The 22202-nt window shown below is 40.4% G+C and overlaps 1 protein-coding gene across 8 annotated transcripts in view; it reads left to right on the top strand.

The window, feature by feature from the left end:
• The window catches only part of ADAMTS6 (ADAM metallopeptidase with thrombospondin type 1 motif 6), a 328383-nt gene that overhangs the window by 130751 nt on the left and 175430 nt on the right, over nt 1-22202 (top strand). For all 8 annotated transcript variants that reach the window (XR_012158888.1, XM_073344058.1, XM_073344059.1 and 5 more), the window contains one exon: nt 14794-14940. Coding sequence is in view for 7 of the 8 variants with exons in the window: in XM_073344058.1 (XP_073200159.1) it covers nt 14794-14940 (147 nt within the window). In the remaining variant the exon portion in view is untranslated. The remainder of the gene's footprint in view (nt 1-14793; nt 14941-22202) is intronic.

Raw genomic sequence — 22202 nt, 5'->3', positions numbered from 1 at the left:
TACATTGTCCCCAAATGTGAAATAGTTATGGGTGAGGACAAAGTCACAAAGTTCAGCCACCAGGTTTGCCATGACATTATCGGGGATACTGTTCCTGAAGGCTTGTAGTCCATCTTTGTGTGGAATGTTGGTGTAGAGGGCTTCTACATCCATAGTGACCAGGATGGTGTTTTCACAGAGACCTTCCTACCAAGACTACAAAAAGAAGGATTCAGTTATAATCCTGGATTTTCATTTAAATTACATTACTTTTATTTTGGTGTTTGGTGTTCTGTAAAGTACAATGTTGCTTTAAATTGCTCAGACTTGATTATAGTGTACAAGTCATACAGTTTTGCTAATCATTGTCCTGCATTTTTTTTAAATGGATAAGTAAAATAGATCCTGAGCTGTAATCTAACCCCGTGGTGCCTCTCTGGCACAGGAAAAAAAGTGAGAAAGCACATAGATCTTCCTAGCTGATGATTCAGTTACTGTCATTTACAATAAGGCTTCTTTACACCACTCTGGCAAGGTAAAGGAGCCTTAATTGACTAAGAATGGGAACAAAAGCAGCCTGCCTGCTTAGTTGTTACATTTCTGCTCTGCCTCAGGGACAGAGTCTGCTTCACAGAGCCCTACACCTCCAAGCCTGGGATGCAGCAACAGCAAGTGACAGGGACAGAGTGAGTCTCTCTCACTTGTTCACAGGCAGACACCCGCCCAGCCCCACTCACTTGACATCTCTCCACGGACACACGGATGCATGCCCAGTCTCCCTTCTCCCCACCGCCCCCTCCGTTGTGATCTGCTCTCTGCTGCTGGCTGCTCCCAGAAGTCATGCCTGGGCTGCCAGGGAAGGGGTGTGTGTTCCCCACAGTTTTCTTGGCTCCGCCATTTTTCTGTGGGGGAGCCAAGAAATCTGCAGAAGGTATGAATTCTGCACCCCCGCAGGGGCACAGAATTCCCCCAGGAGTAGCTAGCATGCTAAAAATAGGAGTGTGGCCATGGTGGTATGGGTGGTGGCTCGGGATAGCTGTCTGAGACCCTAGAAATGAACTCAGAAGGCCAACCCTACCTGCTGTGGCTGCACTGAATGGGAGGTGTAATTCCCAGCTCAGGTAGACATATACATGCTAGCTCTGATCAACCAAGCACACCTCCCAGTTGCAGTGTCAGATATACTCAAAAGGAATGAATGATTGGAGGAAAGAGGGGATGAGTCATTTTAAAGGAAATAAGGTGATAAACAGAGAACAGGGAATCAAAGTTTGAAAGACAAGATAAGAAGAGAGAAATGTCGAGTGAAGACAAGATCAAAAGAACAGTTAATGTAATTGATGGACAGATTGGTCGAGAGCTGGAGAAAGTGAAGGAGAGGAAATGAGAGACAGATAAACTAGATTGTTAATGTGGAATTTGACAATCCCAAGGATAAAGGTGGTGGGTTAGTATCAGAGAAGATAGCCAGGTATCCAAGTCAGAGAATAGGGAAGGAAAGAAAACAGGAGACACAAATAGCAGACAGCTATGTGGAGGAATGGCTGGTGGGGCAGCTGTATATATGTGGAAAAAGTGAGGTTTGAGTGGGTGGAGGGACGTGAGATATCAGCAGCCACATCTTGCTGAGGGCAAGAAGGGAATGAGACAGAGAGAGAGAGAGAGAGAGAAAACATGGATTGATGAGTTTCTTGGAGTGGAACTTAAAACAGCTAATGTACACCCAGTTTTGAAATAGCTAATACCACTATGATGTGCTTGGGGGTATTAGCTGAAGCTGAGGGACTCCTCTTCATTCTTTACTTAGGGTAGACAAATGGTCTACTTATGGCTACACTTCAGTGAAAAACCTGCTGCTGACTTGGGCTCATGGTGCTCAGGCTAAGGGGCAGTTTAACTGTGGTGTAGACATTTGGGCTCGGGCTGGAGCCTGGGCTCTATGACTCTTTACGGTGGGAGGGTCCCAGAGCACAGTCTGCAGCCTGAGCTGGAATGTCTACACCACAATTAAACAGCCCCTTAGCCCAAGCCCCATGAGCCCAAGTCAGCTGGCAGAGGCCAGCCATGTGTGTTTAATTGCATCGTAAACATACCATTTGATGGGCTAGCAATGTTGATCCATTGTCCCCAGCAGTCCTCCTAGAGACATTTTTCTGAATTTTAGCAAACTGTCTTCAATTCTTCAGAAGCAGTGGGACTATATTCCTGTTCCTACTAATCCCATCTGCATGTCCTTAACTCTGGTACTGAGAGGTTGCCTAGAGTGCACTAAACTATGGAAATCCGTTTCTCATCCAAGGGGAGCAAATAGGTACGGCACTACAAAAAGCTGTTAATTTAAGCTGGTTGGAGGCATGTTCGAATAATGACAGGGGAATGGAGTTCCAAGTGGCATAGAAGACTCCAGCCTAAAAGAATAGGGACATGCATATCAAAGCCCAAACCACATCTAGCACCAACTACCACCTACTGGTACTTGGGATAAACCTGTCCCTGGCAGTCCATAATGGATGGGTTGGTACCTAATTATGAACGAAAGAGCATGTCCTCTATCACGGGAGGTTTGAAAGACCATATAAAACCTATGGGTGATATCTGAAGTACTGTTACCAGGATCACTGGCTCAACAGTATGTGATGGTTTAAATGATCCATGTGTGAAAGAGAAACTCCGCTAACAGACAATTGGCTCCTAAGGTCAGCCCAACCAATGAGAGTCCATGAGGCCATTTTAACACAGAATCCACTGGAATTCCAGTGTTCTACTTAGCCCAAGCAATAGTTTCTTGCCCTGTTGCATATCAAATAATCACTTCACCTTAAAGAGGCACTGAATTAACTGGAAAAATCATATAAAACAATCATTAAATAACAATATATTCATTTCTATATTTCTTTTGGGGTTCAAGAAATTGTGATTTCCTTTATTATGTCTTGTGTCTACCTCATGTTATATTGCAGTTGTAAAAACTCACAACTTACGTTAACATAAAAAGAAACTTCATTGGGACTTTAGCTTTAATGATTAATTGTCCAAATAGACTTAAATGTCATAAACTTGAGGCTAGAAAAACAAGTCTGGTTTCTGTGATGTGAAATAAGATTAATATTTTGTAGATATGTGGAAACTATAGTTTAAAGTGTAGAATTATAATATATTGAAATAATTAGTCTTACATTAAAATATTATATTCAAGGAAAGGGAATGCAGTAACATTTCACAGATCTTAACAAAAGCATAAGTAGAGTTGAATAAATGGAGGTGGAAACATTCAGGGCAACATGAATGCTGGTTTCATATTTCCAAAGGAAATCTAAGCACAGTAGTTTGCTTCATGATTAAAGGGAAAACTTACTTCTCTGACACACGGTGCTAATGATCACTATTGCATATTCACACTCCCTTGTGTAGCACCTTCACTGACTTTAATAGGTGTTCCACATGTAAGATATGTACAGGCTAGTTGTCTACTGTGCAGATCCGGGAGGAGAATTTTGCCCTATGTCATTAAGATGTGAATGAGAGTTTGCCATTGCCCTGTTGCAAAGTGTGTTTCTAAGTTGACTATAATTTTCTTCAGTGAATCATACTTGATTGTATTTTAAAGTGCTCCATAAGTAGCACGACACAGAATTATGCTCAGTTAGGTGACCACTATATATATATTTTAAAAGATTCATTGTTCAACTATGTTTGTGTTCATTTACTTTAAAATTTCAGAGAAAAACTATGTTAAGAGAGTTGAAGTTGAGAATACCTATAGTAATTAAGGGAAAATATTAGAGATATTGTAATTAACCCCAAAACGTACATTACAAACCCAGGAAATTCACAGTTAAGGTAAAACTTAAAATAAATCCAAATATATTAAGGCATGAAAATGCAGAGTGAAGGCACCCAAACAACCTTAACTGTGCTCCATGCAACATCCCTAGAATTATGATTAATCCATATCAATGTTTGTTGTAACAAATTAAATTTTCGTAATGTCAGAAGTGCAGAATTCAACTCAGCCTTAAATATGGAGCCATTAGAGGCACCTTCACTGTATAATCTGGAAATATGTGAGGGTAGTAAAAATGTTGGATATCAGACAAAAGAGTATATGCCGTCTCAAATATTACATATTACTAAGTAGAAAACTAAAAATGACTTTGCAGGTATTTGCTTCTGGATCAGAATAAGACATCAACAAATAAAAGATAAGAAAATTAATATTATGGAGGTGTTATATTTGAATGTGAAGAATATGTTGCATATACATTTTTATTAGGAGAGTAAGCTTTTATTGTGGTATACAATGAAGAGTATAAGTTAAGTTGACCAGGAGGCATGTATTACATCAAATTCACATGGATAGCTGTCATGAATTCTACATAAATATAATGGGCAGGACACTGTCTACTATACGTCATGATTTGGAGCGTATGTTAAAAACCAAGTGCCAGCAATATATTGCTGTAAACAAATAAAAAATGAAGATAGATCCTGCTTCAAAGCGATTACCATCTATAACATCACACCAGTTAACAAATAATTATTCTATTAGCTGGCATAAAAATAACATATAACCTAGTGGTTCTCAACCAGGAGCACTCAGAGGTCTTCCAGGGGGTACATCAACTTGTCTAGATATTTGCCTAGTTTTACAACAGGCTGTGTAAAAAAGCACTAACTAAGTCAGTACAAACTAACATTTCATACAGAGAATGACTTGTTTATATTGCTCTATATACTATTCCCTGAAATGTAAGTATAATATTTATATTCCAATTGATTTATTTTATAATTATATGATAAAAATGAGAAAGTAAGCAATTTTTTAGTAATAGTGTGTGGTGACATTTTTGTCTGATTTTGAAAACAAGTAGTTTTTACGTGAGGTGTAACTTGGGGTACACAACAAAAATCAGACTCCTGAAAGGGCTACAGTAGTCTGGAAAGGTTGAGAACCACTGATATAAACAACCTTGCCTGATATGGTCATAGAGGTCTTGTTGAGTGAGCTGACATGGTAGAAGAAATCCTAGTACTCCGTACTGGTGTTTTTGTGTAAATTGACACTCTTTTTTCTGTTTGGAACAGATTATTGATGAAACATTCCCCTTTTTCTCCCTCCCTCTCCTTGCAAATTTCTCATTGTCACTATGAAAAGACATAATTTAGAGTCCTATTTACATTTTACAATAATAATAATTTTGATTTTGGTAATCCCTTTATTTTTTTTAATTTAGTCCTTAAGTAGAATTCAGTTATCCTAAATAATATTAATATATTTCTCAGTTATATAAAGTATGTTATATTTTTGAAGATTTAAATTATTCTGTTTGTATAGTACTGGAACAAGCACAATGTATTTTAAAACTTTACAGTGAAGAATGAAGGCGACACAAAGTTTATGAAAAACAAAGTGTAACTTGTTTAATAGAAACAATGATGTTAATAATAATGAGTTGACAGTATTTTACATCCAGATTGCTTAAGAACAAAGAGTGAATTAGATTAAAGATTCTTTTTAGTTGTCTTGAATCTGTGTCTAATTTGAAAACATCTGTTCTTCTTTTACTGTCCTCTGCATATTCCCCCATAAAATGCACCAGTGGTGCTGATCCTACGGTGGAACTTTTTGATAGCAGTACCTGTTGGAGCACTCTTATGCCCCCATCCCTTCCCCTAACTGCTCCGAAGATTCTGAAGATGAGGCTATAAAACGGAGCATGGTGCCTTGGCCACATCAGTTCCTTTCAACTGCTGTAGGTGCCAGATCAGGAACTGTATCTGGGCCTTTGGCCCAGATTCTTAGCTTGAATAATGTCTAATACTTTTGTAAGGTAAATTTTAGGTTTTAGTGTTGGATTTAATTTCTTTTTATTTATTTATTTATTTATTTATTTACTTATTTTAATTTTTCTAAGTAGTTATTTGAAGTTAAGACTTTAGTTCTGCTGTTGGGATCTGATGGTGGATTGGAAGTTCAAGAGGCTGAGTATTTAAGAAATGTGCCTCCTGCCCAGCAGTGTTTCCAGCCTTAGATGCTCATACAAGATGCCTAGCCTGCCTCAGGATGGGACACTCTTTCAGAGTGCTCAATCTGCAGTACTTTCACCTGAGAGCACAGAAAGAGTGGCAAAATAGACTTCAAGCTCTACTGCTGCATCAGGCTGTGAAAGCAGGCCCTCCAGAACTAGGTCATCTCCTGATCCGTGAGTGAACATAGATTAGCTTCAGCCTTTGATACTTCCAGAGAGGAGCAGCAGCAGACACTTCTGCAGAAGGGACTGTCACAGTTTTTGGGGTAACTGCACCTTTGACCCCCCCTCCCCCTCATGGTCTGCTCAAGGAATGCACCCTTAAGTCTTAAGCCTCTAGACATCACCTTTCTCTGGGCCAGAATCCAGGTCCCTCTTCCTTCTGACTGAGTTTTTAGGCTGCATCCCCCTTTTTCTTTACTGTGATTAAAGTTCAGCACCTGATATTTGCTTTCTCTCCAAGGACTATGTGCAATGTATGCCAGTGGTTACAAGAAACTAAACAGCTCTTTCAAAGCAGAGAACGTTTATTTTAGGATAAAAGCAATACAGAGAAAACATAGGAAACAATATAGATCTAAACACTTATTTAAGCTTCCCAGTGGCCTCCCATCAGTCCTGTGGAGACCCTGGTAGATTCCAGTCCTCATCCTGCAGAGTTTGGCCTCCCCTTGGACAAAAGACACACTTTTGGAAGAAGAGGAGGCTGGGATGCCTGAAGAATACTGACAAATGGACCCTGAACTGGAGGAGTAAATCTCTCCAGGTGAGAGTGTAGGGATTACAACTGTGTGTTCCCCATCAGAGGGTGCAGTATAATTTCATGAAGTAGTTGAGAGAATGGCAACTACTTTGAAAATCCCCTTTCTGATAGTAAAGGAGACTTCTCATCATCTTCAACATTCTTGACTCTCCATCCAAGGAGAGAATTACACTGCCAGTTTTAGATGGGCTCTGGCAGCTAGCAAAAGCAATAATATGGTTCATTTCCACTTCTGTTCAAGCAATGTTGAAAAAGGTAGCTGCCAATTACCGCATGAGGGTTTTTCATTCTTTTTGCACAGACATCCAGTTCTGAACTTGCATTTGGCTGAAGCTGCAGCCCAGAGGTCTAAGGGTGCTTGATGTAGTCTACACCTTCTGATAAAGAAAGCAAGAAAATGGACATTTTAGGCAAAAAAGTATTTTAATCTGAAACATTGGGTGTAAGAATGTCAGATTACCAGACTGTAATTGCATGCAGCCAGTACTGTCTTTGGGAAAAGATGGTGGTATTTGCAAAATCCATCTCGGAGGTTCCAAGAAAATTAGCCAATGCCCTCATGTCTAAAGATTGTTGCAAAACACAATCTAAGAGTAACATTTGATTCCTTGGAAGTTTCTCCTAGAAGCCATCTCTCTCAGGAATCATTCATGGAGTAGATCATCTGAACTACCTTCAGAGAGAATCACTAATGTGGAGGAGTTTCCCTTTAAACGGAATGGTGTATTTAGCAATAAAATGAGGTTCCTGAAGAAATGACAGTCACTAGATCTGCACCCAGATCTTTATGAGTGTATTAGCAACCTAGGAGAAGAACTAGGTAGCTGTGTTCAGGTATCAGTGACAACAGTATGCATCCTCATCTTCCTAGTATTTATTTTCTCAGAGATGCCTCTACCATCAACAACATTCTGCTGAATAACATTGGCAGCAAAGGAGGAAAGTGTTTAAGCCTCAGGTAAAAGGTAAACAGATCTCAATGTCAACATCTGTGCTGGACCTTCATCCTCAGGTTTGACATAAGGTCTGAGAGCTGCAAACCAAATTTGGACTATTCTTTACCTACCCCATTTGGTGACTGCCTGTGTTGTTTCTGCAACTGGAGTGCTATAACTATGGGTAGATAGATATTAGAAATAATTCACAGCAGATACCCCATCCAATCTGACTCCCTCTCTCCTCCCAACCTTCTCACCCCATTCCTATTCAGAGACCCCTCTCATGAGGGCCTGTTAAAATGGGAGGCTCCCTGTCTTGTGGAGGCAGGGGTAATAGAAGTGGAGCTGAGTGAATTCGGAGGAAAGGGTTTCTGTTCAAGGTACTTCCTAATCCCAAAAAAGGATGGAGGTCTTTGGCCTACATTAGACCTGAGAGAATTCAATTCCTTCATCAGTAAATTCTGATTTCATGTTGAATTTGGCATCTATATAAAACATTTCCTCTCAATACAAGATTGGTTTGAGCTCTCAACCTGAAGGACATATATTGCAATCAGATTGCCATACTGCAAATATCTGTTTCCTAGTAGGGAAAGATCATTTTCAGTTCAAAGTCTTTCCCTTTGGCTTTTCTCCTGCCCCAGACTTTTTACAAAATGCCTCTTGGCAGTATTAGTGCCTTTACAAAGCCAAGGGATTCACATATATGTAGATGCTAGATCACTGGCTAATCAAAACATTGTCAGAACAAAATCTATCAGAAGTCATATCCTGCACACACTCCCTATTCAATAAGCTGGGACAAAAGATAAATTGGGAGAAGTCAATCATACTACCCACTCAAAAGATCCCCTTCATAGGGGCAATTTTGTCTCTCAGAAAGTCAGACACTTTCTGCCAGAATAAAGGTTTATAAGGATTCAGCAAGCCTTAGCCTTATTGCATAGTTCCCTTGTCAAAGAATCACATTTTTTCTCAGACTAATGGGCCTCATAACCTCAAAACCTTCAAAAAATAAAAGGAATGGCTTTCATTGCTCCAGTTTTATCAGCAACAATCACATCAGATGTTTCCAACCTAAGTTGGGGAGGACGTTTCGACAAATTGACAGTTTGTGGCCAATGGATTTTCCAGGAAAAGAAATTGTACATCAGGCTGCTACAGCTAAAAGCAATACATTGGGCTCTGAAATCATTTCTGCCTATCATCATCATAAGATAATTTAGGTCTTTATGGACAATACAGTGTCAATGTATTATATAAACAAGGAGGAAGAATTCATTGCATGGAGCTATGTAAGGAAGCGATGTCTCTCTGGGAATGGTGAATTCAATACAGGACCTACCTGTAGTTCTACGCCTAGTAGTGAAAGAAAACAGCCTTTCAAACTGCCGGAGCAGGGACACAACAGAACTCCATGAATGGTCTTTCAATCTGTCAGTGATAAAGAGAACATCAGTGCATGAGGTTGTCCAGAGGTAGACATTTTGTGACAAAGTAAAACACAAAGGTGTCCCAGACGTTGCTGAAGAGCCGGGAGAGACAGTCAATCCATCTGTCACTGTGCCCCAGTGGGTCACAGCTGAGAACACCAGATTCAGGACAAACTGCTGAGAAATAGGGCAGACTCACCTCAAACTGGTAGTTATTCTATCATTAGATTATACCAAGCCAGTAACAAAGGTAAACTTCTGCCTCACCACACTGGTTAACAAAAAGTCAAAAATGCAGCCCTTATCACAGCTCCCAGATACTGGAATCTATGAGGCGTGGTTATTGAAAACCAGTTTAATCACATATAGGGTCCTTCTAATCTCAAGAGATCAGTCACATAGCCAGCTCAATATATAATTCAGATTTTACCCATAATCACTTTGCCGCCAATTCTTTAGTAATTAAAACCTAAAGGTTAATGAAAGAAAAGAAGAAGAGAGTTAAAATGGTTAATAGATCATATACATACAATAATTGCGATGTTCTTATATCTTTGTCTATCTATCTTATATCTTATATCTTATATTTGAAAACTCGTGGTGAACGGGGGAAGACCTGGATGACTGGAAAAAGGCTAATGTAGTGCCAATCTTTAAAAAAGGGAAGAAGGAGGATCCTGGGAACTACAGGCCAGTCAGCCTCACTTCAGTCCCCGGAAAAATCATGGAGCAGGTCCTCAAAGAATCAATCCTGAAGCACTTACATGAGAGGAAAGTGATCAGGAACAGTTAGCATGGATTCACCAAGGGAAGGTCATGCCTGACTAATCTAATCGCCTTCTATGATGAGATTACTGGTTCTGTGGATGAAGGGAAAGCAGTGGATGTATTGTATCTTGACTTTAGCAAAGCTTTTGACACGGTCTCCCACAGTATTCTTGTCAGCAAATTAAGGAAGTATGGTCTGGATGAATGCACCATAAGGTGGGTAGAAAGTTGGCTAGATTGTCGGGCTCAACGGGTAGTGATCAATGGCTCCATGTCTAGTTGGCAGCTGGTGTCAAGTGGAGTGCCCCAGGGGTCGGTCCTGGGGCCGGTTTTGTTCAATATCTTCATAAATGATCTGGAGGATGGTGTGGATTGTACTCTCAGCAAATTTGCGGATGATACTAAACTGGGAGGAGTGGTAGATACGCTGGAGGGCAGGGATAGGATACAGAGGGACCTAGACAAATTGGAGGATTGGGCCAAAAGAAATCTGATGAGGTTCAATAAGGATAAGTGCAGGGTCCTGCACTTAGGATGGAAGAACCCAATGCACCGTTACAGACTAGGGACCGAATGGCTAGGCAGCAGTTCTGCAGAAAAGGACCTAGGGGTGACAGTGGACGAGAAGCTGGATATGAGCCAGCGTGTGCCCTTGTTGCCAAGAAGGCCAATGGCATTTTGGGATGTATAAGTAGGGGCATAGCGAGCAGATCGAGGGACGTGATCGTCCCCCTCTATTCGACATTGGTGAGGCCTCATCTGGAGTACTGTGTCCGGTTTTGGGCCCCACACTACAAGAAGGATGTGGATAAATTGGAGAGAGTCCAGCGAAGGGCAACAAAAATGATTAGGGGTCTGGAACACATGAGTTATGAGGAGAGGCTGAGGGAACTGGGATTGTTTAGTCTGCAGAAGAGAAGAAAGAGGGGGGATTTGATAGCTGCTTTCAACTACCTGAGAGGTAGTTCCAGAGAGGATGGTTCTAGACTATTCTCAGTGGTGGAAGAGGACAGGACAAGGAGTAATGGTCTCAAGTTGCAGTGGGGGAGATTTAGGTTGGATATTAGGAAAAACTTTTTCACTAGGAGGGTGGTAAACACTGGAATGCGTTGCCTAGGGAGGTGGTGGAATCTCCTTCCTTAGAAGTTTTTAAGGTCAGGCTTGACAAAGCCATGGCTGGGATGATTTAATTGGGTATGGGTCCTGCTTTTGAGCAGGGGGTTGGACTAGATGACCTCCTGAGGTCCCTTCCAACCCTGATATTCTATGATTCTATGATTCTATCAGGTTTGGTAGCAGTGATGTTATAGACTGCTGGCTTGTGAAGTTTCTCTGGTAACTTCCAAAAGATTGAGGGATTATCAGTCCATAGGTCAGTATGCTCCTTTTAGTTGTAAATCCACAGTCCAGAGAATCAGAGCAGTAAAGAGGCAAAATGGAATTGTCCCAGGGGGATTTTATACCCTGAGCCATGTGCCTGTAAATTTTCTGTTTCAAACAAAGCTCACAGTCCTGTGGAGAGTTACTGGCACAAGACTGAGTCCAGTGTCACATGAGCATATTACATGTCCTTACAAGGCCTGATGACTCACAGGGGGTAGCCATTGGCCCCTTGGAGGCTGAGGCGTTTGCAGGAATTGATATCTGGGCAGAATGAGTTTCTTCTATGGCCCATTGTTAGAGTGAAGTATCCTTAATGGATCATTAAACTTGAATAGTCCATTCACAATGGGCTGGCTAAACTGGATGTAAACTAGCTTGTCAGTGTTACCCCAGGCACAAACCGATCTGAGATATAGATATATAGCCAATATTCATAACTTCAGATACAAAGATGATACGTGCATATAAACAGGATAATCTTATTTAGCAAATCGTAACTTTTCCATTGGTACCTTACATAACATACTTTGTACAAGATTTGTTGCAATTGTCTAACAATGGCAATATCAATTACATACATGGTCACATTTCAATCATATAGCATCACACCATCTGACACATTCAGGATAAATTGTGTATGAGGTGTTCTATATTTTTTCCCTCCATTTCCTCTCATTCAGAGGGTAATAAGGAAGATAAAACAGGACAGAGCCAAAGTAATCATAGTTGTTCTGGCAAGGCTGAAGCAACTGTGGCTCCCGGACCACCTTCAGCTATCCAAAGGAGTTTTCCAATCTCTCCGTCTCACTCCATTTGTTGACTCAGCAGAATGGAAAAGTTTATCATACGGACTCATATTTCCTACACCTGATGGCTTGAGATATAGGATTCAATCAGGATTATTACTGTGTAGTTCACAGGGGTACAGGAGGTTTGTCTTAGCTCTAGGAAATGATTAATTAAGCATTTATTAAGGTTTGCTAAGCAGCTATATCAGTGTATCATTCACTTATTGAAAACAAATCTATATCCACACATGAGACAGTTGAAAGATTTATGAAAGGGTTCATAGAATCATAGAATCATAGATTAATTAATATCTATCCACCATTCAAGGGCCCTCCACTGACATGAGACCTTAACATAGTCCTTATGCAGTTCATGAAGCCTCTCTTTTAGCCAATTGGAGAATGTTCTTCATTTCATCTTTCAGTTAAAACAGTTTTTATCATAGCTACAACATCAGCAAGAAGAGTGTCCTGTGAGCCCTCATGACTGACCTGCCATTTACTGTACTCCATAAAGATAAGGTTTGCCACATTGCCCTTCCAAGTTCCTACCTAAAGTAGTGACTGAATTTTACATTAATCAGTCAATTAACCTGCCAGTGTTTCTAAGACCCCATGCAACTGCAGATGAAAATAAGTTACAAAGTTTAGATGCTAAGAGGGCTTTAGTATATTATCTTAATAGGACAAAACAATTTGGAAAATCTCCAGATTTACTCCTGTCATATCTTATGATAATAACAAAAGAGGACAGGCAATTGCTTCTCAAACATCAAAATGGGCTAGACTGTGCATAGAGGATGGCTGCTTATTGGCATCTGTTCCTATTCCTGAAGGGATTAGGTCCCATTCCACAAAGGCCAAGGCAACATCAGTGGTATAGCTTAGATGCATTCCACTTAACAGAACTGTGTAGAAATGTAATGTGGAGCATATTTACGCTCCCCATGTACCTTCACCTTTTCCTAAGTCCTAATTAGAGTATCAGACTTTTGGGAAGCGGTAGAAGAAACTAAGGTGGTCAGAGTGCTATACCCCTTTTATAACCTTGCCCTCAGAACATTCAGGAACACTGAGGGAAAGAGCAGGAGGGCGTACAAGAGTGCGCCAACAGGCAATATTATCAAAAGTTTCCACCATCAGAGCTGCTCAGTCGGTGTATCCCATGGGTGTGACTATACAGACTTGAGTTCGTCTCAAAGAACTCCAGTTACAGGTGAGTAACCATAATTTACAGTATTACAAAAAATCTTCAGACTGCATGCATAAATTACATTTATGTACACTGTGATGAATTAATTTACATCATTTCACAATACTTAAATGATTGTATAACTCAAGAGCAGAGCAGAGAGAAGTGATTGTGATTAGCCTTACATTAAAAAAAAAAGAGTGAAAATAAAAGTGCATTGTTTTTGCCTAAAAATGTAAAAAGTGCTACCACTAAGAACTAAGCCAGAATAAATGCACCATGTTTGAGGGATAACTTGTTTAACGTGTTTTGATTTTGCTTTGAATTTTTTCTCACAGTACGGATGGGAAGGTTGTATTTTAAAGTTATGAATATTTCATTTTCACTAACTGTCTTTCTGTCTCTTCCCATGAGTAATGAAATCTGCTATTTCGAATGGCTCATGAGATATCATGATCTTTTGTGACGAGATCCAGAATGGAATATAACAAGCCCATGATCTTGAATGACATTTGCATGGAAAAGAGAAATTCCTTTGTGATAGATGAATATTTAAGAAAATTTGCCATACTGCAGACTGACTCCAGCTACCCCAAAGATGGACAGGGGAGATGATTTTTAAAAAATTATACAATTAATTAGAGTGCCTTTTTGTATGTTATCTTTAATTATTATGATTAATTTACATCATATCAATCAAACTGCTGACAAACTGAATATTTCACTAACGTGTTATATCTAAAATGTAGTAGTTATTTAATTTTAAAGGTTAATTTGATGTATAAAGTTAAACATTTGCTCTTAAGTAGTCTGTTAAAGAAGAGTTCTTATGGATTTAGCTTTTAGTTTTAGTTTGGTGATGATTTAGCTGTTCTACATTATGCTGGCCACCTACAGTTCCAACGGGGTGTTCAACCTCTAAGGATCCTTGGGTACACCCCTTTTTCTGTGACCATGTGAACTATGTTGGATGCTAAGAAGGGGGTGATATCTGAATCATTTTGCTGACCCTGCATTTGAGGACCACCACAAAGCAGACTTAGAACAGCAGAGGATCAAGACCACTATATAAATGGATGCATTTTGGGAGCACAGGTTGTTTAGTAGTTAGGCTGCCTAAGTTCTATTCTGGATTGTCATTGACTCACTATATGACATTGGCAATATCACGCAGACTCTCTGTGTCTGTGTTTACTGATCTGAGTGCAAGAGCAGGTATTTACCCGTAGTTCTTACTTGGGCCAAACTCCCCAATAAGGCCTGAAGTATGAGTCCCTTTTGTTTATCTCACAGGGCTATTGTGAGACTTACACAATGTAGTAAAATGTTTTGATATCTTTATATGAAACAGCAAAATTGCATAGTATTCTGAGTGTACAGAGTTTAGTCTGAATTAATCATACATATCTTGTTTCAGTCCTCCTACACTAACTGAGCGTGGCCTTTCAGTTGCAAACTCTGTTTTTGTCTGGTACCATAGGAGAGTAATGGGACACTTTTTTTCCTTCTGTTTTGGACAGTTTTGGTATGAACCATGATGGAATTGGAAATTCTTGTGGGACCAAAGGTCATGAAGCAGCAAAACTTATGGCAGCTCACATTACAGCAAACACCAACCCCTTCTCCTGGTCAGCCTGTAGCCGGGACTACATCACCAGCTTTTTAGAGTAAGTAATCTCTGGAGAGAGATAATGAATTGCGCCAAAATTTCATACTCATTGGAATAAATAATTGGTGGAGATACAGTGATTTACACTAATTCACGTTCTGTAGAATGAGTAAATATATGGTGAATTACTGCCGACTTGTACATCATAGGTAATTTCTTTGTGTTGTGGAAAGTGCTTCCCCTTCCCGTCACTCTTTTTGAACTGTTCTGTTTATAGTCTGCTGGTCATATTTAACTATGGATGGGGAATAGAGGTGAGAGGGCTTTTTTTTTAACGTTATTGATAAGTGTTGTTTTGTTAAATGCATAGTGATCTCAGGCTTAGATTTCTGTTTTGTTTATCTGAGTACTGCCATAGTCTGATTAAAATACTATATTGTTTTGGAAAACAGAGTATCTAACAAGTTTCAAAGTTTTTCCTAGTAAAACAAACAAACAAATACAACTAGTGGTTGAAACCTGAAGGAGGTAGAAATTCCACCTTAGTGAGATCAATGGCCATCTCTTTGAATGATACACAGTAGTTCTTAAAAGAATCTTGAAATTATTCTACAGCTCCCCTGTATGAATATTACAAAAAATTATGGCTGAATCCTAAGAAGTTCTGGGCCCTGCCACTCTAACTGGCTGTTGAATAATTTATTTCAGAAAATGCAACTCAACTGGAACTTGTCATTGTTACATTTTGTCTGAATTTATTTAAATCAGTTGAGTTCAGTTGGATTATTTGCATAAGAACTACCCACACAAATCAAAGTTGCAAGCTCTTGCACTATGGGTCAGATCCTTAGGTATGGTTGAGATGCGCTTAGTACAAAACCGAAGAGTTGGGAGAGCAGAAGCAACTTTTCCAATCCCTCAATCCCAAGGATGGCCAGGGCTAATGCAATTTACGACACCCTCCGGGGCTGTTAGTAGTGGAAGTGGCCACCAGTGGGACATTCCATTGCCCTGTGATTCCTAGAGCACAAGATAATCTGGCCAAACCCGCTCAGACATTCTATGTATGGGGGGCCAGGAGCAGGAAGTGTAAGGTTATATATACTGGTCCTCCAACAACTGGGTATTTCTACTGCAGGAAACAAGGATGTGGGCAGAAGAGTGGCTCTTAATTACCTTTCAGCTCCACTGATCCTGGGACTGGCCTAAGCAGTGCAAAGCAGCCTGAAGAGGGGGTCGAGGCTCGACCCCTATAATCTGTCAAATTTGATTGTCCTCATCCTCCATGCCTTTTGTTTTCTTCTATGGAATGTCCTTAGATACATTCTGTGAAAGTAAGTAGGTTCATAAGACAGGATGACATACCCTTAGGCATTAGAATTTTACAATAGTATTGATAATTTTTATCTAGAATTATATTTTGCCCTTTTGGCTACATAAGGATTTTACTTCTATTTTTTAAAAGAATTATTAATATATGTTAAGTGCTAACAATTTGGTCAGTACTGTACATGGTATAAATAGAAAAGGGGTCCTCTGCCAAACAGTTTGCAGTGTAGAAGACAGACAGCAGCAAACTGGTTGAAACTATAGTAAAGAACAGAGTAATCAAACACATAGATGAACACGATTTGTTGGGGAAAGAGTCAAAGTTGGTTTTTGTAAAGGGAAATCATGCATCACCAGTCTACTAGAATTCTTTGAGGGGGTCAACAAGCATGTGGACGAGGGTGATCCGCTGGATATAATGTACTTAGATTTTCAGAAAGCCCTTGACAAGGTCCCTCCCCAAAGGCCCGTAAGCAAAGAAAGCTGTCATGGGATAAGAAGGAAGGTCCTCTCATGATCAGGAACTGGTTAAAAGTTAGGAAACAAAGGGTAGGAATAAATGGTCAGTTTTCAGGATGGAGAGAGGTAAATAGTGGTGTCCGCCAGGGGTCTGTACGGGGCCCAGTACTGTTCAACGTATAAATAATTTGGAAAAAGGGGTAAACAGTGAGGTGGCAGAATTTGCGGATGATACAAAACTACTCAAGATAATTAAGTCCAAAGCAGACTGCAAAGAGTTACAAAGGGATCTCATAAAACTGGGTGACTGGGCAACAAAATGGCAGATGAAATTCAGTGTTGATAAATGCAAAGTAATGCACACTGGAAAACATAATCCCAACTACACGTATAAAATGATGGGGTCTAAATTAGCTGTTACCACTCAAGAAAGAGATCTTGAAGTCATTGTGATAGTTCTCTGAAAACACCCACTACATGTGCAGTAGTAGTCAAAAATGCAGTTCTGGTTGCCCCATCTCAAAAAAGATATATTGGAATTGAAAAAGCTACAGAAAGGGGCAACAAAAATGGTTAGGCATATGGACAACTTCCATGTGAAGAGAAATTAATAAAACTGGGACTTTTCAACTTGGAAAAGAGACGACTAAGGGGGGGGATATGATAGAGGTCTATACAATCATGACTGGTATGTAGAAAGTAAATAAGGAAGTGTTAGTCACTCCTTCTCAAACATAAGAACTAGGGGTCACCAAATGAAATTAATAAGAAGCAGGTTTAAAACAAACAAAAGGAAGTATTTCTTCACACAACACACAGTCAACCTGTGCACCTCTTGCCAGAGGATGTACAATGGGTTTCAAAAAGGAACTAGATAAGTTCATGGAGGATAGGTCCATCAATGGCTATTAGCCAGGATGGGCAGGGATGCAAAACCATGCTCTGAAGTGTCACTAGCCTGTTTGCCAGAAACTGGGAATGGGCAACAGGAAATGGATCACTTGGTGATTACCTGTTCTGCTCATTCTCTCTGAAGCACGTGGCATTGGCCACTGTTGGAAGACAGGATATTGGGCTAGATGGACCATTGGTCTGACCCAGTATGGCTGTTCTTATGTTCTTATGAGATAATCTATATATTTGGCCAGGACTTTTTTTAGGGGACAAGCAGTGGCTTAGCTAATTCAGTGCCATCAGCACTAGCACTACTCAGCTGGGGAACAAACATATTTGTGATCTTGATTTCTGGGAACACACTCAATTTTCCAATGCAACAGACAAATTAATTTATTGAACACTATATTGATCTATATATCTTGGATTCACAGAAGTTAAAAATATAAAAGACCTACCAGACCAACCAATTTGTTCAAGTCCCTGTCAATCAGTTCAAGACTGTACACCCTATAGTACATTTCTATTGTGTTGTGGCATCTAAGTTTAACTGTGCCAAGTAATAGTCCACTTCTTCATTTGGGATGCTGTTCCACAGCCTAACAGATCTCACTCTCTGGAAGCTCTTTTGTGATATTCAGGCTAAATTAAAGTCTTGGGTGTTTGTTTTGTAGGGCCTTTTGTTTGCTTACTTTTACTATATTCATTCCACTACATGTAGTGTTATCTTAGACTTTTTGTTGCACTCTTTCTGAGATCCAGTTGATCCATATCATTCTGGAAATGAGTTGTTGACAAATGAACACAGTATTAGACATGTTGTCACTCCAAAAACATGGTAGGGTCCGTCTCTTAGTTATGGGCTTGATATAAGAACCACTATGTGAAATTTTATGGCCTGTGTTATGCAGGAGATCAGAAGAGATGGTAATTATGGTCTCTTGTGGCCTTAAAATCTATGAATCTGCTTCCTTGTCTCATGACATAATGCCTCTGTGTATGCAGCTCAATGATGCAGTGGTCTTTTTAACTTATTACTGTATCATATTGCAAACTCTCTGACTACTAGCACCTCCTTCACTCTTTTTCACTCCATGGACTTAATTCACCAATACATACTCCAGTTTTATGCCAGTGGAATGGAATTAAAATAAATTATTCTGACATTAAACTGGATGATCACTATGGTGAATCAGATCTCATATTGCTAATCTCTTTTGGTTTCTTTGCATTAATTCTCTATTGTCACTTGTGTTTGTAACTCCTGCCAGATTATACCATCTGTGAATTTCATTAATTTCATAAGCACTTTTTAGACCATTAAAAGACATATTAAATGATACTAGAACTATCATAGATCAGCAAAGTAGCTACTAAACACATCAGCTCCTCTAGTGCTTTCCCTTTCCCTTCATCTTTCTATCTTAAAAACTAATTAGGTTTTCTGGCAAGAGCTGTTCATTGTATTTTCTTGATGATCGTTGCTCATGGTTCCAATATCCTCTAAATGCTTCCTGATTTTTCCTCATAATATTTGTTCCATTATTTTACTGGGAATAGACCCTAGAATTATGGGACAGTATTGACTAGGATCACTCTTCTTTCTTTTCTTGAAGATTAGTGGTTCATTTGTTTTTCTCCAGTCTATGAGTACTATATATCCCAATTTTTCATGCCTTTTGAAAAAAAATGATTGTCAGTGGAATGGTAAGGGACATGCTGGTGCAAGCACCTCTTGCATGAAACATGGCTTCAGTCTGACAAGGGCCCTTGTTTCTTCCCTCCCTCCCGCTCCCTTCCCCCACCCTTCTCCATGAGGCAGGAGCAGCCTTAACAGCAGAGGCTTATCCACTGGAGTATTCATACTCCATCTGAGAACAGGAACCAGGAAGTACAGGGACTACTCAAACAGCAGCAGCCCAGATAATTGGCTCCCAAACTGTTCCTGACTTGCAGAACACTGCATCCAGAGAAGAAAAGCTGCTCCAGCTCCTCTGTCAGCTCCTTTAGAGTCCAGCAAACTGATCCCTGAAAGCTGCCAGACTGTAGCTAGAGGGGCAGTGCCTACAGTGCCTCACCAAGCTTAGAAAGATGAGAGCACCTTGCTTCTCTCAGGAGCAGAAAGGAAACTGGGGACAAAGAACCATGTCACTTTTGGGTTCCCCCAAGAGTAGAAAGGAGTGAACAAAGGAAAGGAAAGAATTGAGCAAACCCAGTTAGGATGCCTGTGGTCCCTTCCCTCCTCAGGCAGAAGCACTATGGAACAGAAACCTGTCCATTGCCACTAGGGGTGCGGCCTTGTCTTCAGCTTCCTCTGCTTGTTCCTCCAGGCCTCGGTCCCCACTGTTCCTTCCAGAAACTACAGTCCAGATCATAGAGTTTTGCACTGTACCTTTTGCACAAAGAATGAGACAAAAAGACAAGCACAGCTCCCCTCATTGCAGAGGGGAAATTGCCAAGCACTAGCCACTGAATACCACTTGGAAGATGTCAGCTCAACTAGACACTGCTCAGCAAGATTCCACCCAAGTTGGATGATAACATTTAGTGCACAGAATGAAGTACACCACATGTTGTGATAGGCATGTGTAGGACTCATGGATCTTGAAAAGTGTGTTGTGGGGGTTATTGATCATTGTAGCATTGGAGATATGTCTGCAGGTTTTCTGTTGGTTGTTCTGACAGGGTCTGGTGCCACTTCGAGTTGGTGTGTCCTGGTCTGTGGGAAGGTTGCTTCTGATAATGAGCTTGGAGAGGCTGGGGGTTGTTTGAAGGCCAGAAGAGGGGATTCAGAAAAGATTGTTCTAATAATAATAATCTTTCCTGAACTCCCTCTTCTGGCCTTCAAATGGTAAAGTTGATATAATGCAATTGGGTTTACCCAAATGTAGATCATGCCAGACTAATCTGATTTCCATCTTTGAGAAAATAACTGATTTTTTGGATAAGGGAAGTGAAATAGATCTAATATACTTGGACTTCAGTAAAGCATTTGAAGACAACGGGTTATGCTGAATGGTGAACTATTGGACTGGAGGAAGGCTATTAGTGGAGTTCCTCAAGGATTGGTTTTGGGATCAATCTTATTCAATATTTTTATTAATGGGATTGGCACAAAAAGTAAGAGTATGCTAACGAAATTTGCTAGTGATATAAAGTTGGGGGGCATTGTCAATACAGAGGAGGATTGGAATATTATACAGGAAGATCTGGATCACCTTGAAGACTAAAGTGACAGAAAAGGGATGAAATTCAATAGTACAAAGTGCAAGGTCATGCAATTAGGGTCTAATAATAAGAAATTCTGCTACAAGCTGCGGGATCATCAGTTGGAAGTGACAGAAGAGGAGAGAGACCTGGGTGTGTGGATTGATCACAGGATGACTATGAGCCACCAATCTGATGTGGCTGCAAAAAAGGCTATTGCAATTCTAGGATGTATCAAGTGAGGCATTTCCAGTAGAGATAGACAAATATTAATGCTATTGTACAAGTCAACTGGTAAGACCTCATCTGGAATACTATGTACGGTTCTGGTCATTCATGTTCAAGAAAGATTAATTCAAACTGGAACAGGTACAGAGAAGAGCTAATAGGATGATCAGGGGAATGGCTGGACTATCTTATGAGAGGACACTGTTAGAGATTGGCTTGGTTAGCTAGCAAAAAGAAGGCTGTTCTCTATAGATGCATAAAGAGGGTAAAACCAGAGAAATGAGGAGCTAAAGGACAATGTTGGCACAAGAACAAATGGGTATAAACTGGCCATGAACAAATTCAGGATGAAAATTAGAAGAAGGTTTCTAACCACCAGAGGAAGGAGATTCTGGAACAGCAGCCCAATAGGAGTCCTAGTGGCAAATAATTAGTTTTGAGAGAGTTGGACAAAATTATGAGGGTGATTATATGATAGGGTTGCTTGTGATGGTAGGGGGTAAGGCTTAGTAGCCCTGGGGCTCACTTCCAAGTTTATATCTTGAGTTCCTAAAACCTCATACTTCAGCCTTCTCTCAGCCACCTGCAGGGCTTAGGAAGAGATTCCCCCCCCCCCCGCCCCATGTATTCTGGAGTGTTTCTTTTTGGTCTCCTTCCTCTGAAGCGTCAGAGATGGCCAAGGCTAGAGGTGGGACACTGGATGCAGTGGGCTAGTGCTCTGAGGAAGCACTGCACTTTCTCTGTCTCAGGTGCTTGGCTGCCTGGCTTTTACTCACATGCTCTGGGTCTAACTGATCAGCACCATATGTGGGTTCAGGAAGGAATTTTGTCCCTGGTCAGTGACCTTGGTTTTTGTTGTTGTTGTTTGTTTTTTTGTATTTTGTTTTTGCCGCCTTCTGCGGCATGTAGATGCAAGTCACTTGCCAGGATTATCTGGGTATATCTCACTTAATAATTTCCCTCCATTGCAGGGGCCTTAAGCATTGGTGCACATCGGTCCCTCCTATTCTCTGCCTGTGGCACATAATAGTCTAGTCTCCTGTGGGCTGTAATACTTTGGTCTGATTTTGGTTGTTGGGTTTAGTGTGTGGATGCTGGGTGATGTTGGTGGCCTGTGATATACAGGATATCAGACCAGATGATCTGGTGTTCCCCATCAGACCTTAAAATCTATGACTCTGACTCTTATAGGGTGCAGTAGGT

Source organism: Lepidochelys kempii, chromosome 5 (genome assembly GCF_965140265.1).
Source record: "Lepidochelys kempii isolate rLepKem1 chromosome 5, rLepKem1.hap2, whole genome shotgun sequence".
Taxonomy (NCBI): Eukaryota; Metazoa; Chordata; order Testudines; family Cheloniidae; genus Lepidochelys; species Lepidochelys kempii.
The sequence above is the reverse complement of the archived record's forward strand: the minus strand, read 5'-3'. Positions and strand labels throughout refer to the sequence as shown.